General features: G+C 41.0%; 1 protein-coding gene across 17 annotated transcripts in view; it reads right to left on the reverse strand.

Annotated features, from left to right (window-relative positions):
• The window catches only part of ARHGAP15 (Rho GTPase activating protein 15), a 378,516-nt gene that overhangs the window by 12,157 nt on the left and 347,562 nt on the right, over positions 1-18,797 (reverse strand). For all 17 annotated transcript variants that reach the window (XM_083582650.1, XM_083582652.1, XM_083582658.1 and 14 more), the window contains one exon: positions 12,349-12,454. In XM_083582650.1, coding sequence (XP_083438776.1) covers positions 12,349-12,454 — 106 coding nt within the window. The remainder of the gene's footprint in view (positions 1-12,348; positions 12,455-18,797) is intronic.

The raw sequence follows: 18,797 nt of genomic DNA on the forward strand, positions 1-18,797 counted from the left end.
CCCCCAGACACCAAAATTGTTTGGCTTCTTTGATTCCCCAGGAGGCTGCTGTAGGTGTGTCTCTTTTCTTCAAGCTATCTCAACGCCATAGATGCCTAGGACAACAGACCTCTCTTCACTTACAGCTAGATCCTTTCTCTGGTCTCCTCTCTCCATCTTCTTGTCTCTCTACCATGTTTGTTGTTTCTCTTATGGAAACACCAACTTAGGTTTCTCCCTTAAGGAAGCTTTCTGTTTTTGGAACCACTTTAGGAGAGTTCTAGGAAACCCAGCACTGGTGATGGTACTTAGCTCAAGGGCAAACTATGAAGGCACCCGCCCATTCTATCCACTGCTTGATCCTTTTTTCTGATTGCTCACTATTAAAGACACACAGGCAGATTGGCCACCAACCAATTTGGGCCCAGCTACAATCTTGCACCTGCAGGCAGCGGTTCAACTCTGGGACCCATCTCCTTTCTGTCTCCCTTCCTTGAGACAGGAAGTAACTTAGCATATCATTCTATCCTATAACTTGCACCTTTGCAATTTCCCTACTCTTGCTGCCTTCTTATCAGTATGTTTCCCAAGGTAAAGGCAAAGGGACCCCTGACAGTTGTCCAGTCGTGAACGACTGTGGGGCTGCGCCACTCATCTCGCTTTATTGGCCGAGGGAGCTTCCGAGTCATGTGGCCAGCATGACTAAGCCGCTTCTGGCAAACCAGAGCAGAGCACGGAAACGCCGTTTACCTTCCCACCGGAGCGGTACCTATTTATCTACATGCACTTTGACGTGCTTTCGAACTGCTAGGTTGGCAGGAGCAGGGACCGAGCAATGGGAGCTCACCCCGTCGCGGGGATTCAAACCGCTGACCTTTTGATCGGCAAGCCCAAGAGGCTCAGTGGCCACCCTCAGACCACAGCGCCACCCTCTCCCTATGTTTCCCAAAACCTAATAGCGCCTCCTCACAGAAGATTTGACCCAACTCTGCATTTTCATTGCACTCACATTAACCAAACTAGGGTCAATGTTCTAAAGTATTGTTTTTCAAACTAAATTCTGGGGATCCCATAATGCCTTGGAAGCTTGTCAGAGATTCCTCATGAGAAGATCAGCAATTGCAGCATTCCGAGAAGACATAAATGTTAGACATAATCTAAGTGTACTCTTGGATCAAGCATGGTGATGGGAAGACCCAACAGGCCTGCACAATGACCTCCCTGGACTGAGTGGGAAACATCCACCTATTTCTTGCTTATTCTGTCTAATTTCCTATTCATGGGGGAATGTGGCCTCATTTGCTTGTGGAAGGACAGATAATTAGAATCATAGCTGGTTTTATAACCTTTGGCCATGGAGCTGCTGAGCTTATTTGTTTTTCATTCTGTCGTCCAGTCTAGTGAATAACACTGCCTATGCACAGCTGATATGTACATATCCCAGTAGGCAACAGATACTTCTCTATGAATTCAGCTTTAAGTTTTGAAATTTACTTTCATTCTTTTAGTTCCAGACTGCCTGAAGCCACATTTCCTTGCAACATTAAAAAATAAAGAGCACTTAGGTAACAATCTCACTTTGAATCAAGAACTGCAAACACAGAAAGCTTTATCATCAACACAACACATCCAAAAATGTCTTTGTAAAATAAATCAAATTATATGAGTTAATTGATTCCAGGGAACATCAGCAACTGCAGGTGGAAAACGAGTAACAGGATGTTTATTAATGAAGGGCTATTAATCAAAATTGACAATACCAATCCTTTTTCCTTTAAATTTCAGTGCTACCTGCACTGGACATGGACATATTTGTTTCCTTTCTGAATACGGATTTGTAAGAAAAAGAAAGATTAACTCTTGGGATTTCAGTTGGAGATAGAAGGCTGTTTGTTTAAATGCTGAAGGAATATCCTAAATCCAATTTGACAGGCAAAGGCAAAGATGCCAGGGGTAATTAATTAGCACTTAATTTAGACTACAGAACAACAGGATATGGAATTGGTGCTCAGTGCCATTTCCCCCTAGGCTCCATCTCATGAGGGTCAAGAGTGTGGCTGTTACATCGAAGGTCAGTAAATAAATTGGGGAAACACATTGAAACTGGACTTTTCACAATAGATATCCTTCACTGTTTCTACTGCCTCTGGCAATCATTGACAAGAAAAGGGCTGTGATTGGTGAATAATGCTGTGCAGACACATGATTTGAGCAAGGTAGAGTATGAACTCACATGTCACATTGTGAATCATAACCTAGAAGCTTCCTACAGAAAGAGTTATCCCAGAAAAAGTCAGTATTAGGGAGGAAAAGCAGCTGGGAAGATCAGAGAAACCTGTGACAGGAGAACAATTTCATTTTTTACTTTCCTAGATTTGAGGAAATAAATTTTGAAAGGAAAGGAGAAAGGTGGAGGTTGGGGGAGGAGGGAATTCAATCTGCATTATATCTTGGTTATGACTTCTCATTACAATCCTCAGAAGGTGCACAGAAGGTACGGATGATACATCTACATTATACAGACTAGTAAACAACATTATATGCAATATATGACAGGAAGCCTAGGAGCTAGTCTGGTCCACAGTTTCAGGATGACTGAAATGCTATTCAGAAGTTTCCTCAAAAGTGATTCCAATTAATTAATTAATTAATGGACCAAAGTTCTAAATCACATGTGGAGTAGAGAAGGCCTCCTGTAGAAGCAGTCCAGCCACTGATTTGTGTGGAAGCTAGCGATGGATGGTGATGGATTAGAAGGGGCAGGGCCAGGGCCAAGGAGCACCTATCCACCCTCCTCTGTCATACGGTTTGGGGCATGGGTGGGGTGGGGGTGGGGAGATGCCTGAATAGGGCTAGGGTTCAAAAGAATCTAACAAACAGTCAGGCAAGGGTTAGTGATCATTCGTCAGATTTACAGTTTTATACAACGCTGTAATGATTCGTGTATGAAAGGACAAATATTTTCCATTCATGTAACATCTTGCTGGTTTTTCATCTAACACTCCAACTTTAATTATATGATGAACATAACCTGTATCAAATTATGAATATGTTAACATATTGAATGAGTACAAGAAAAATAAGCACCAGATTTTTTTGTTATGCCATACAGGCACACAAAGGTATAGTAAAAGAGAGAGAGAGAGAGAGAGAAATCTGGTTTCCTTGACCACATTGTCATAATATACATATAGAACTGCTTATTGAATCCAGGCTGTGTAGGCAGCAGAAAGAACCCTGGCTCCATACCCCCACAATGCATGGCCACAACAAAGGGCAGGAAAAGAACAGACTCTTTCATTCCATCTTTCTAAGTATTACCAACACAAGGGCTAAAACATTACCTCTGTCTGAAGTGTATCTATGTATCCATGCATAAGTTATTAACTAGGCTCCCTGAGCACTGTTGCTGAAAGTACTAATATATTCAAATTACATTCCAGCTACTGCAAAAAAGGCAGTAGATCAGACAAATGTATTAAAATCACTTCAAACAAAAGGACTCGTGCTTTTTGCAAAATAAAAATAAGGCCTCCACCCTTTGCTTAAAAAGCCATGGAGCAATTTTTAATAATATGCAAGAACAAGGTCTTATGGGATCAAGTATCGGTCGCAGCTTGAATGTGAAAGGTAAAATACTGACAGGTAAACTATAGCTCATTCCGATACTGAAATTATGTAATTCAAACTGTTTGCAGAGCAAAAGGGAAGAAGGGGAAAATATGAAGCTGGCTGAAATTCAAGCCTGTCGTCTTTGAACTTTGTCCCAGTTCAGAACACACTGGGCCAAATCCAGGGGTTTGGCTGTGAACACCATAAAATCAAAAGGGCTTGTAAAAAATGGTTTAACCTCATGTTCCCTTTCCTCTCAGTATAATAGTTTTAAGCAGTACTATTTTTCTAGAATAGAGAGGTGCCAGAACTCACCATGAACACCTCCCTTGTTCTCTTATAATGGCAGTGGCACCCATCTGAGAGGTACTGGAACTGAGTTCTGGCTGGGGGAAAAGCCCTGACTTTAAGGTAGTGCTTCTATCTTGCCCAAATGAGAATTAAAAAAACAACAAATATATATGCTAATGATGGGGTCTCCTAATGATGGGAAAGCAGCAAAGTCATGTCTGTGTAGTAGCGGTGAGTGCTGTTTCATACCATCCACCCCAAAGAGATGGTTTTTTCCAGGGTGAGATCTCGGTGCAAGACTCTGCAAAATCACAACACCGAAAATGGCCTCTGTTCTCGTGCACAAAAAAAGAAGATATCCCGGTTTTTCCAGGACACTTGTGGGGTATTCTTTTGCACTCAGGCCCTGTTTGTGGCCTTCCCATAGACAGCTGGTTGGCCACTATAAGAAAAGGATGGTGTCTCAGATGGGCCATTGCTCTGATCAAGCAGGATTCTTTTTAAGTTCAAAGTAGCCATGCCAACAATACCAACATCAACAATCTCCTTTAAAGTGATAACTAATAAACTACCATAAATATGCAGATACTCTCTCTCAGTGTGTGTAAATAGACTCTCAGGAGTTCCATGCTGGCATATAGACTTCCAAAACTGAGCCACAATTCTAGACAACATATCAAAGTATGTTTATAAACATAGCTTTGTAGAATATTAATGATATGCAAAACTGTGTTTATAAATGCATTTCACTATGTCACATAGGGCAGTCTAAAAAAACATATGACAAAGCTGAATGGAGTCATCAAGCCATATATTGTCATTCCCTCTCCTGTCACAGTCCCATCCATGCATGCAGCAAAACCAGGAAGCGAAGGAAGCCCACGATAGGCCACTGCAGTTGGATTGGTAGACAGACAGATAACAACTTTACAAAGGTCACATCTGCTCCAGGTTTTGGAAGGCCCTAAATTAAGGAGCCTCTTGCCCCCCACCCATCCCCCTAAGTGAATCTACATCCTTACCACCCTTATCACCAGCTGCTGTTGCTTCTGAACTTCATCATTGCTACCAGGCAGAAAGCCAGTGATCTAGCAGGCTACAGTATATTATTTACAGCCCCTCCTTTGACCATTGCTATCACTAGGCTATGGTGAGAGATGAGTGAAAGGCAGGTTGCAATGCTGAAGATGAGGAGCAGGTCTGGCAGATTCTTCTGAGTGGGCCTCTGCTGGGATTGGGCTCTTGAAAGAAGCCCAACAGTGCTAACCCTTGACACTAGTCCTGTGCAAAGTATTTTCAATATGGTCTGTGGTGTTGACATTTTGGTTATTTACCACTGAACGTATGTCGAAAACAAACCTGGAAGGGTACCAAATTAAAATGCACTAGCCTCTGCTGTGGACAGACCACTGTGCATACAGATTCTTGTTTATCCTCCTAGTGAATTGCCTTGACCTGGTGTTTAAAGGAGTTTCTGCAGCTACCAAATCAAAGCAGAACTTGAGGAGTAAAATGCAATCTGTGAAAGAGCCCAAATGATAGCTTTTGGTTCAGATTCCTGAATGATTTCCAAAGAGAAGACTGAGCCAATTCCAATGTAACACCCCCCCCCCCGCCTATTTTGGTAGAGATATATGCATGGGGAAAAAAATACATCAGAAAATGCAAAATACTTGTGGATTTTGCAAGAAAGATCACTAAACTAGAGAACAGATTCCTTGCTCAGTTCTGGGAAAGTATTTAGTTGGAATTAGCCCTATATGTCAGTGACAACTCTTGACAACTGTTGGATTTGCTTTTCTGGCAGTGACCACATCAGTATCAACAAAGTAGGTGGCCACTTACCTCTTTTCTTTTTTGGCTTTAGAAGAAGAAGAAAAGTGAAACTTTTTTTTAGACAGCCTGTAATGATTGCGGGGAGAAAGAGAGATACTAGTTGAGCTCCCTGCAAATTATTAGTGGAAAAGTAGGTCTGAGAAGCATGCTACATCTGAAATATTTTTCGTCACTTGAACATGTGCAGCCCAGAGCCGGCCCCACTCTACCAGTCGAAGGGAACAAACATTTCACGTTCACAGATGCTCTTAATTTGGTGTGGTTTGGAGTGTAATTTAGATCAAACGTATCCATGTAAATGAGTCAAGGTTTTCTTAATTAGGTGCCTCTAAAGAAAAAACGGGGACCACATCAGTAGGTGTGGGTGTGGTGCCCACAATGCTGAAGTCTTTTCTATGACCAAAGGCTCAGGGTTGCTTAGGCACATACTACTGACACCCCCCACCCCACCGCTCCAGTTTCTCAGGCACAATAATAAATCACTACGTGGCATAGACATCAAGACGCTGTTTCACAGAAGCTGCCTAAAAAACACCGTCTCTTTGGCAGATGCCTTAAGGGAGGTCATTGTGCTGTGATTTAGGTCTCTCTTCCCCTCTTTGTATTTCACTGCCAGCGTTTTGTTCCCATTACAAGTGGAGTGCATTCCAGTTTGCAGATTTGCTCTTAACTTTCAAACTAGTCACGTTAATATGAAGATTTGTAGCTCTTCACGAAAAAGAGGCCTGTCTCTTGCCTGAGAACTTCTAATCTTACATTGATCACAATAATATGATCTTGGCTGATAAAAATGAAGGCACTGAAAATGCTGGTTCTCTCAGCACATTCCTTGTCTTTCTGTTGACTGAGAGGTACTGGGATGCAGTGCAAAGGGAACAGGAGAGGTTATTTTTCCTCACATCACCTGAAACCTACCTACATTTTGCCTTTTTGGGTCAGGGAGCAATTGCTAGTGCAAAATTACAGCTGGCCAGTCCTACTGTAGCAGGGGACTTAAGAGTCAAGCCAAAGGGTTTGGGTGAAAGCAACAGCATTTTGCATTCCAATTGGGGGGGGGGCTGCATTTTATATAGCCAAAGTACAATTTATATGAATGTAAGAGAAACAACAAAGCCTTGCTGGAATGGGCCAAAAGCCCATCTAGACGAGCAATATGATCTCACAGACACCATCAGATGCCTATGGTAAACTCTCAAGCAGGACCAGAGTTGTGCAATAGTGCTCTTCCCACTAGACTAGATGGTTTTTTTGCATGATTCAGTAGGGCTTTAGGTATGTTAATAAATCCTGTAGGTTTCGTAAGAACCTACCTCATTAAACTGAAATACAGCTGTAGTGCCACACCTTCGTCTCCACAGAACTAGGTGGCTAAAATGTATACATCACTAGCAATGGAGAACTGTGCTGTGTCAACTATATTGGATCATTCTTATGACTCATTTTGATCTTGAGTTAATACTGAAGTACAAAATGCAAATGTCTCACAATCAATATGAAGGGTTGTAATCCACCGTCTGCAGTGTTTCCCAACCTTGCGTCTCCAGCTGTTTTTGGACCACAACTCCTATCTTCCCTAGCTAGCAAGGGATGATGGGAATTGTAGTTCGAAAATAGCTGGAGACCACAAAGGTTGGGAAACACTGATTCGGAGTGTGGGAACATTGTGGATTGCTTTTAAAATTGTGAGCACAGTGTTAATGACAATTCAGCTAAATGGATTAGGTCAGGGGTTCAAATCAAAGAAATTCCATTGGTGGATGTCTACAGTCAGATCGTTCTAGAAACCATGAACCTCTGTAATCTTCTATACTGTTTCTGACTATGGTCACATTTGCACCATACATTTAAAGCACTATTATACCACTTTAAACCGCCATGGCTTCCTCTACAGAATTCCGGGAGCTATAGTTCATTATGGGTGCTGAGAGTTGTTCGGAGGTCCTGATTCTCACCACAGACCTACAATTCCCAAAGTTCTCTGTGAGAAGGGATTGACTGTCAAACCACTCTGAGAATTGGAGTTATGTAGGGAACAGAACCGTCTTAGCAACTCTAGGCATGGCGGAAGCCATGACTGTTTAAAGTAGTATTATAGTGCTTAGAATGAATGGTGTGAATGTGGCCTGTATGTTCTCAGTGCCTTTTGCATTTCCAGCATTTTGAATGCAACAAGAACACTGGCTGGAGCACGTTCTCAGTTTTAAAACTAGCTTCCTTCTACTTTCCTTTTTTGCATTAGCTCAAAGGCATTTTAGTGCCATGTGCAAAAACACCGTATATGCAAGGTGCTACGTCTGATTTGATTTGTTCTCTTAAGGTCTGTATAGTCTTTATGAGTTTAGTCTCCTCATTCAACCACACTGGGGGAAAGCAAACAAGCCACTACACACAAGTTTAATATCCATGCTGGACTGAACCTGCAGAAAGGCTGGAGCAAATGGAAATCACATGTGTAATCTGCATCTTTCTTCCCTCCAAAATATAATAATAATGGAAATTTTGCAGACTTCACTTGCTAAGTGTTCCTAGCTGTCATACAATAGCTTTAATTTTTGATTTATCCACAGCATTCTGTGTATGGCTGCTGAACTTGTCATCACATTGTCATAGCTTCCTTTTGCGTGAGCTACTGTTGCATTCTTCTTACATGTGGGTTGTTGGCTGGGATATATATTTTTTATAATAGGTAAAAATAAATCTCCTTTGTTAAATATAGTTTCCAGAAGCGAGAGATCTTTGCTGTGCAATAAAGCCAGCAAAGGATGCACCGTTTTGAGACTCTGATTTCAGTTGTGCTAGATGCTACTTCTTCATGGTGCTTTGAAAATGTGAGAATGAAGCCAAATTTTCAAACGGGGGAGGGGGAATCCATCTCAGTTGTATAGTATGTTCATGGTTTGGGGGGGGGGCAGGGAACCCTGTGCTAAACAACCTAGATATTTGTGGAGTTTTATTATTTCCCCCTTTTGTGATCAATTTTCTCTGCTGTATAACAAGGGGCAGTGAAATTGATTGAAGACGTTATTAAAAGAACTAACAGCGTTGATGGGGAGACAGAAAGGCTGATGATTTTATATCTAGCAGAAAGAGAAAAGATGCTTGGATATGCAAGTGAGTGCTGCCCTACAGCGAAACACAAGTGGCTTCAAAACACACACACACACACACACACCCAAATGGAATGAACAAGTTTCTGAAAAATCAAAGGTGAATCAAAAGGAATTGGCTTCTGCCTGGGCAAAGCAGCCAGACAGGCCACAGTAACTGATCCACGTGATAAACCAAGAGGCAGCCGCACAGCTCCCCAGACAACTTGCCTGAAAGTCACTGCCAAGAAGCCAGATGCTGTTGCTGGAAGACTCTCTGCCACAGTTGGGCATCTGGGTTCAGTGCTTTCCACTTAAAGAAGAGGGGAGAGTGTGAAGGAGGAGGCAATCTAGATCCTGCCTTTTCCTCTATTACTGTTATGATTGTGATTGACAGACATAAATCTGAAAATCTCAGTGTTGATTTGTACTTTAGAGGAGAACCGTTAAAAACTAATAAATCAAAATAATTTTTAAAGATGTAAAAATATCCCCAGATCCCCCTTGGTGTGGCATTTTGAAGAGGTAGAAGCAATCATATAGGCAGAGCCTGATACCTGCTTGAAAACATACAGCAGGGGTGGGGTTCAGTTGGCCAATGTTCAGGGATGATGGGGATTGTAGTCCAGCAAATTTACCATCCCTGACATCCATGTCTTTAGAATATGCACATGTCACACTTGACCTGCCAAGTTTCTTCCTGTCATCTTTTGCTTTGCCCCATTTTAACTCTTCTTGGTCACAACTTTGGAGCATACTTTCCCTGTTGATGTCTGGTAGCTATATTGATAGCTGTCACAAATTTGCTCAATTTGAGTAAAGATTCTGGTAGTGATGCCCAGTGAAGTTCTGCTGGGTGCAGAAACAAAGTTGGGTGGTATATAAATAATAAAATTAAATTAAATCAAGTTCAGGCCCAGCTCAGGAGGAGAGGCAAATTTTACAAGCCATGAACTTCCTTTTCCACTTGGATCAGAATCCAAGACCAACAGGATGCCAGAGTCCAAGACACTATGGGAGCTATAGTTTCCGGACCTGCAAACAGTCCTGCTCAACTTGTGCCTATCTGTGAGCAGGGGCAGACTTTGGTAATATGGTGCTCTGAGTGAGGAGATAATTTGATATATAAGATATATAATAAATAGGTTGTTATTATAACTATTACTATTCTTTTGTACTCCCTTGGCTCGGCCCATTTGTGGGGGAACTGCTCGTGCTGCCCCAAATCTGGCGCTGCTGTGTGAAGTTGAACACAGCTGCTTACTTTTGTGTCTGCCCCAATTTGATTTTTTGCAATATCCCTACAATCGGAGGATTCCAAAGCCATAAAAACTCCAGACTGGAAAAGACCCAAATGTAACCTAGTGGAAAACTGCCTTACATTTACTCCAAACATGTGTGAAGCCCCGCTTTCCACAAAGGGGAAATGCAATATTTGCTAAACACTTCAGGGTCCCATAAAGTTCTCTTAAGATCCTCCTAAGGATCCTACAGAGACTTCCAACCAAATTAAGGTCCAATATATGCCAAAAAGAATATAAACACTCTACTACATTAGTTGTGAATGAATCTATGCACCAACGGAAAGGTTTCAGGACCTTAAATATACTTTCTGATGAATATCAGAACAAGTTTGATAATGAATATAATTTTATAATGTGAGAAAATTCTTGCAGTGACTGTCCTTGGATCTACATGAGGTACAGTACTCGCCAATCTTGTTTTGATTCAAAAGTGCCCCTGCAAACTTCCAAAGTTTCTGGTTCATGTTTATCCTTGCAAACTATTTACAACAATGGTGGAACTGTTTCTGTAACAGAGGGCAAGCTTTAAACATGTGCTCATCCCAAGTGCCAATAATCAGGCTTTTTATTTGCTATTAGAATTCCTATGCAGTACAAACCTAACAATAAAGAAAAATGTATAATGTTGCACTTACTGCATTAGGAGTACTAAACACCCAAAACACATGGTCTCAATAGATGCGTGGGTTACACTGATAATTTGCAAAGAACATCACATTCTCAGTATGCTTGAACTAGTGCGCAGCTATGGGTGGCATTGGATAGAGGTGGTGGCCATCAGAAGTACTTGCTTGGAGAAGGCAATGGGCACAGCTAGCTAACCACTTGCTAGGTGTTTGCAACAGTATTTCTGTTATTGCACTGCAAAATTGTGCAGAAAGCCTAGGACAACTCTCCTTGCACTCTCCATGTGTCATGGAAACCAAAACCAAAATCATGTGTTCATTTCAGTCTGATTTTAATTTAATTTAATTTAAAATAGAGAGCATCAGTGACAGCGAGAGCATCCTACAGGATGTGGTCAGTAGATTATATCACTCTGGTAACACTGAATGGTGCTGCAAGATAGTGCAGTCTCAAGGAAATAATGACAACACCTTTTCAACAGTACTTATTTTAAATTAAGTTGAAGAACGTTGCAAAAAAGGACAAAAAAACCCAATCATTGAATTATTCAAGAGAGGAAGAGCTGTTCCCCTTTGGATCCAAAGATGCACTTTTGCATAAAGAAGGAATCTACCACTCAAAGAAGCAACGACTCCTTCCTTTTTACAGTGTGCACTCTTGCACTGAGGACAAAAGTAAAAGTCCATCCAAATCTCTTCTTCTGCTCACACAAGAACTTGCGTAGCATCTTTGCACAAGCATGAGACTTGCTACAGAGTCTACATAATATGTCATTGGGTGAGCTCTTCTTCCAGTCACTCACTCATGGAAAAGCTCATGGTTCTTCAAACTTATGTGAAACATCTTCAACCATTAGCAAAATATATCCTGACTGAATTCTGTTATTTGTGTGTTAATCATGTGAGCTACCTCGGAGGCCTTTTTTGGCCAAAAGGTGGCATATAAATGACAATAACAATTGATGCATTACACACTCAGAGAGCTAATGATTACAGCAAAAAAATAAATTATAAAGCCACTGTTTATTAAAATATAGTTTAGGTCTGTAGGAGGAGTCCCCTCCCCAACACCATGAAACCAACTTTTCTCCAGAGTGACTCAATATACTACTTTCTATCCTAAGTGGAACCGAAGTTGGTTCTTTTTCCCCCATAGATGAGTACATAAAAGCAGTACCCACTGATTCTATCATCTCTTCTGTTAGTTCTATGAAGCAAACATGATGAAGAGTATTGACCATTTCAAAATGGTTTGTCTGCTAAAGCTGTGATGGGGCAGGTATTTTTCTTATTCATAAACCAGAGAAAATTGCCTGAAGCAACGGGGAATGAGGAGGTACGGTTGGAGAGAATTCAGCTTCTCTCATACAGCTTTGAAAAGTGGAGAAATTAATAATTATTTTTTTAAAAAAATACTAACACTGTCCAACCAAGATTGACTAGGAAGTCTAGTTTCATCCTGGGCCATTTATATTGGATGAAGTGATATGATATTTTAAATTTCAACCAGCAGAAAGCTTATTAGCAGAGCAATAAGAAGAGGACGAAATCACATTGCAATTTAAGTGTCTAACTCTTAATACCTCACATTTTATAGTTAGTAGCTTAACTTACTTTTGCAAGTGTTCAAATAATATTTTCATGGTGTCGTAGTTTGGTCTTGGGAGCTTCTGTACAAGGTCTTTGATGACTTTCACTCTACTTTTGTTGTCTTGAATTTCTGAGGAAAAAAGAAAAAAAGAAGTTATGATCCCAGAATATTTAACTATCTAGCATATTTTGCTTTTTGCTAAGGCTGTCTCAGACTATGAATATGGGTCTCAAGCTAAGACTGAAGTGTTACAACCATATCTATTTTTGAACATTACTTTCTAATGGACTGTATCCAAACTTGTGCAAGCAGAGATCCACACACACACAACGGAGATTTCTCACCCTTTCTCATCTCCTGTTCTCTGAAAAACCTCTCCTGGGGGTCAGGGCTGCCCAGCCTGACATGTGCTTCACTAGGCTGTAGTGGAAAGGGGGAACTTACAGAAATGGGGTAATTATTTGGGTTGATTCCCCTTCCCCAGCATTAGTATTATAATTTATTCAATTTCTTACCCACCCACCAAAACAAGGTTTCAGGGCAGGTTATGGCAATTCAAAAACGTAATATTAAAATCTGTTTGAAACAACTAATCAAAAAATTAAGATTGGATGGGTCCTAAACTATCCCAGGCCTTTTCTGATTGTCTCCAAACTTTGGAGGACGCTTTTGGGATGCAAAGAGGGCTGCAAGTGAGGAGAAAAGGCAGAGAAGCTTGACTGTGTGAGCAGTTTCTGCTCATGCAAGTTTGGATACAGCCCACCTGAAATGTAATGAACAAACTCTGTGATGACTAACCTCTTTCATGGCCAACCCAAGTTACTTGGAGAGCCAGAGTGGTGTAGTGGTTAAGAGCGGTAGTCTTGTAATCTGGGGAACCGGGTTCGTGTCTCTGCTCCTCCACATGCAGCTGCTGGGTGACCTTGGGCCAGTCACACTTCTCTGAAGTCTCTCAGCCCCACTCACCTCACAGAGTGTTTGTTGTGGGGGAGGAAGGGAAAGGAGAATGTTAGCCGCTTTGAGACTCCTTAAAGGGAGTGAAAGGCGGGATATCAAATCCAAAACTCTCTCTCTCACTTGAAAAACAATTAATGTTCCTACTGCAATTTCTATGCATTCTTCAGCCTAGGGGGGGACACAACTGTGGTGTCCATTAATAACCAGGCCTCCTCCCTCCCAGCTAGGGATATAACTATGCAGGTATTATTATTTCAATATTATAATTTAAATACAGTTTTATGTTAACAAATTACATGTATGGCATTAAAAAAAATGGCATCCCTCATCTGAGGAGAAACATTTCATAATTTGTTAATCCACTCATTTTCTATGAGAGAACAGAGGTGAAGCTTTCAAGGAAATAGAAAAGCTATGTTTGAGCAATATCACATAAACCTGTGGGTAGGAGCTTCTGTGATCAAATGCTTCCACATGGGGAGGGGGGTGGAATCCCACATATAAACAACTAGTAAGTCAGGAAGGAAGCTAAACTAGATTCCTTCTCCATGACATGTCTTTTTTAATTGGAGGGGATGCTTTTTAGAAAAGGATGTGGATCCCTTTGTGAAGTGGCACACCTCAGAAACAGATTTAGCACCTCAGTAGAAACTAGGCCACAGGTGTCTCTATCTTACTTATTTGCTTAATTACTACTTAGATAGACTTAGCCCTTATGCAGACAATAGATTGAACCCACCAAACTTTAAAAATGTATATCTCTGGTGCTTGTATTATTGTATTTTCCATAATACAGTACCATACTTTAGTTTCATGTTCTCTTGTGATCAGATTCGTAGCTACGTTGACATTCTTAGTTCACATCCTGTCCTTTGCTTAGTATCCCCTTTCCTCATTTCATAACTGCCTTTTTTGTAGAAAACAATTAGTCAGTAATGAAAGAATGTGAGTCTGAGACCTATAATCGCCTTTGTGATGTGAAACTTCTTTTGATGATGTGATAACAGTGTTGCTGCTGACTGACTCAGGATAAGCGTGTGTGTTTTTTAATGCGATTGATGGTTTCAAGTCTTAAAATATGGTTTCTGATGGAGATATTTGCATCAGATGTTGAAGCATGTATAGCTCTGCTTTCGTTTCATGAAAGATAAGATAAAATAAATGTTAGAGGCCCCTGACACAGGGAAACCGTTTTACATGCTGCAGGTCTTAGATAACCTGAGTCTTGTTCCTAGCTTCAACCCAGTGCAGTAAAAATAAATAAACAAATTGATCTCATCGCTTAAAACCTCCTCCTGAAACAGTAAGGGACGGATATGTTTCTCATGGTAGATACGTACAGGAAGCCACTGAAGACCTTACGGTAGTTTCATAACTGCAGTGCAGTCCCTTATGTAAGAAGGATTGGCACAAATGGCTTAGATGAGGGATCCAGAACTTGTGGCTATCCAGAAGGTGCTAGAACACCTCCCCCCCCCCCCCGCATCATCTCTGACCTTTGGGCATGTCAGCTGGGGATGGTGAAAGTCTGGGGTCCAACAACATCTGAAGGGCCACAGTTTCCCCACCAGAGGAATTTATGGGAAAGTATTTATTTGTCCTTGGGTGTGGGTATGTATCTATGTATCTGTTTACCTACCTACGGATAAATCTGAAACAAAAGCAAATAAATGGAGTGAAGGCTGAGACTATAGAACGGCCGACCGCATGTGATGAGTGAATGGCCAACTTGCAATCCACGTGTATCACAACTCTGCTCAGTTCTTTTCAGCAGCATTGCAGTGAAGTGCTAAACATGGTGCCAATGTATGAAGTGAAGAACAGTCTGGGGAAACTATTATTTCTTGTATGTGTGTGTTTGATTTTAAGAAGTCATGTATATAGTATGAAAGTGAATAAAGATTCCCCTCTCCTCTCTCTCCTGTTTTTCTTTTGGGGAGGCAGAATAAGCAAATACCAGCTGCCCCAAGAACAAAAACGATGCTTTCTACATCTTTTGACAGCAATTCCACACAGAAAAAGACTAAGGCACAGCTGCCCTTCTGTGTGTGCTACTTACAGCAAAAGTATTTTTAATGCGCCTTCCTAAAAGGGGGGGGGGGAGGAATCCCATGGGAAGCTTCAAAATGATAAAAGAATCAAGAAATTGTCTTAGAGCTGATTCATATAGACTCATAGAATTGTAGAGTTGGAAGGTTCCCAAGGGTCATCTAGTCCAGCCCCCTGCAATGCAGGAATCTCAACTAAATAGATTTCCACATAGCATTCAGTATCTTTGTGGTAGGTTTAGGCATTTCTGGTTTATTTTGTTGACTGCTCCTCCAAGTGGCTCAGTTGGATGCATCCTAGACCAATTTGGCTTGATTGCCGGCAAAATTCAAATGGTCTTTTAGATGACTGACTCTAATAAGAAGAGTGAACTAGAAAGTAGCCTTATTCATAGTGGATACAACTAAGATTTGATCACAAATTCTGAATAGCAGCCTATTAAACTGTGGAAATGAGGATTACCTTGCCAACAAAGGTCCGTATAGTTAAAGCCATGGTTTTCCCAGTAGTGATGTATGGAAGTGAGAGCTGGACCATAAAGAAGGCTGATCGCCGAAGAATTGATGCTTTTGAATTATGGTGCTGGAGGAGACTCGAGAGTCCCATGGACTGCAAGAAGATCAAACCTATCCATTCTTAAGGAAATCAGCCCTGAGTGCTCACTGGAAGGACAGATCCTGAAGCTGAGGCTCCAGTATTTTGGCCACCTCATGAGAAGAGAAGACTCCCTGGAAAAGGTACCCTGATGTTGGGAAAGATTGAGGGCACGAGAAGAAGGGGACAACAGAGGACAAGATGGTTGGATAGTGTTCTTGAAGCTACGAACATAGTTTGACCAAACTGCGGGATGCAGTGGAAGACAGGAGTGCCTGGCATGCTCTGATCCATGAAGTCACGAAGAGTCGGACACGACTAAACGACTAAACAACAACGTGTGTTGAATGATACTGAACTATTTTACAGATCTGGGTCTCTTTTGGTACTTGACACATTGTAAGACAATTTATATATTTGCTGTTTGATGATTTGATGGACTACAACAATTATTTGGCTTGCATGTTGGAGGGCTCACATAGTAAATGTCCCGTCCTATGAACCATAGCAGTGGTGTTTGCCATTGGAGGTGGGGAAACCTGCTAGGGCTTGGAATCTGCCAGAACATATTCACAAAACATGGCTTTCTTACCCCTCCCCCTTTCTCGGCAGTCCCCTGCACTGCTCAAATTCTGTTTGTAGCAGATTAGCCATCTCTTGGGAATGAGATACGGTGTAGGTGTCTGCTTTTGCATACGGAGGCCAGAGTTGGCTGAATTCCCCCTATCCCATGACTTGATCCAAATCTATGTTATGGCTCCATGTAATGTAAAAGATCAGATCTTAATTTGGTCAGAGGGATCCAGCTGTATACCTGAAACATGGTCCAAGCCCCTTGTTCAAACAAAGAATTCTGCTTACTGTATGCTTTGCCACACAATTTCACCCCACAGTTTGACTTAATGTTAACTGAGGCACGTTAGACTAAAATGAATCAGGAAAAAAAAATTCTGAAAGAGGTAGTGAGAAAATGATGTAGAGTACAAGATCCACTGCACCCCCCAAATGTATCTCAGCACTTCCAAATGTAAAATGGCCTTTATTGCTTCCTAGTTTCAAACACAGGCACTGACAAAGCTGGTGAAAAACAGCTAATTCATTGTTAAAGCACAGAAGTAATTTTGCACACCCCTGTTTTATGAATCAACTTCCCTGCTAATTGTAATCTGACTGAAAAAAGAAGAAAAATAGGCAACATGTGGTACCTTTAGTCAGCATTTCTGAACTGAGAATGATAAACACCTCTGCCTGGCTCTGGCATTTATCAGTACTGAGATATTATTACCACATAGACTCACAGCATGGTTACTGTTATCATCAGGGGGGAAAAGAGAGAGCTAATCTTAATGGTTTGTAAGGCCGTTACCTGCACTGGTCTGACATTTATCATGCTCATCTTACCACATGGGTCCTCCATAGCAAAGGTATTTTATCTAGAAGGGACATCACTATGAATTATTATTTGCAGCTAGGTAGAAAATTGTATGTTGTAGATACCTTTTCTCATTATAAATCACAGTCACATTTCACCATTTCCCCCACAAAGCTGCTGAGGCCAGGCTTTTTGCCATAACACTCACTCTCTCTTTTATAGTTCCATGAAAATATTGGATATTCTTTCATTAGAAAGGTTGATACTGATCTCTCTCTGTGTGTGTGTGTGTTTAAAAAACAATACATTACAAAATTTGATTTAAAAAAAATAAATTGGCACCGGGAAGGCAAAACAATGTTGATTCATTCACTGATTCATGCAGCATAAAGGATGGAGAAGGGGCAAAGGCACATCCTGTTGTTCCCATAGCACACAAGCTCACTAACAGCTTTCTTAATCTCTGCTTGCTTTCCCCAGTACCAAAAGAGTTGCACCTAAATTGCTTAAAGCCACAGGTAACTCTTGAACCACAATCTTAGTGCTGACAGCTTATAGCAAGAGGAATTATTCAAAATGTGCTAACTACATCAAGCGTGCCACTTTCATTTTTGACATGTAACATATAAAAAATCAGAGGAAACAAAAGGATGTTATAATGTAGGCTTCAATACTTTGCACATTTATGGCAGGCCCCTTGGTTTCAACTGGAATTGTGTGTGTAAAATACAACACATGTAGATAGTGAGTGGTGGGAAACGAACGAAGAAACAAAGCATTAACTCCTGCGTCTAGCAAACACTCTGAGTACAGAAATGATGCTTCCAAAAATTAATTTGAAATGGACATGGATGTTAATAGCATCCCACTTTGTTACTGAACAGGAAGTCCAGAGTTTATCTCTCATAACTCCCATTTGCTAGGAATAGGACCTATGATTCCAACCTGACATAAATTCATTATGTTGCAAGGTAATGGAGTTTGACCTCTTCCCCTTCCCTCAGCCCTGCTGCATTATTCATGGCTGATGGGCCCAGAGTCATTTTACCCCACAACCGACTCGTCTTTTCTAGGAGGCTTTAGAAAATGTGTGTGCATGTTTAATGTTAAACTGCCATTCATGGCTCACCTCAACACTTTGTCTGATTTAAGACCTTGAGTGCTGTGCTGCTGCACCTCAGTGTGGTTTTATTTATTTAATTTTTTAAAGAGTATTCTACCAGGCTTCATAACTATTGAAAGTATTGTCATCTTCTTTCAGATTTTTTTTTTTATTATTATTATTTAAAAGCCTCTCTCTCGCTCCTTGCTTTACGTTTCTCGCTTGCTATTTAGGTGAGGATTGCTACATATCGTGTTTCCCTTTTATTCCAAGGAAAATCTTTAAAGGTTTTTAACCTTTAAAATATATTTTAAATAAATAAAACAGACACACGCCTTTTCTTAAGGAGGATATTTTGAGTCACACGTTTCATCTGTCAGCCTGCCTCATTTGCCTCT

The sequence above is a fragment of the Podarcis filfolensis genome (assembly GCF_964270895.1).
Source record: "Podarcis filfolensis genome assembly, chromosome: 1".
NCBI lineage: Eukaryota > Metazoa > Chordata > Lepidosauria > Squamata > Lacertidae > Podarcis > Podarcis filfolensis.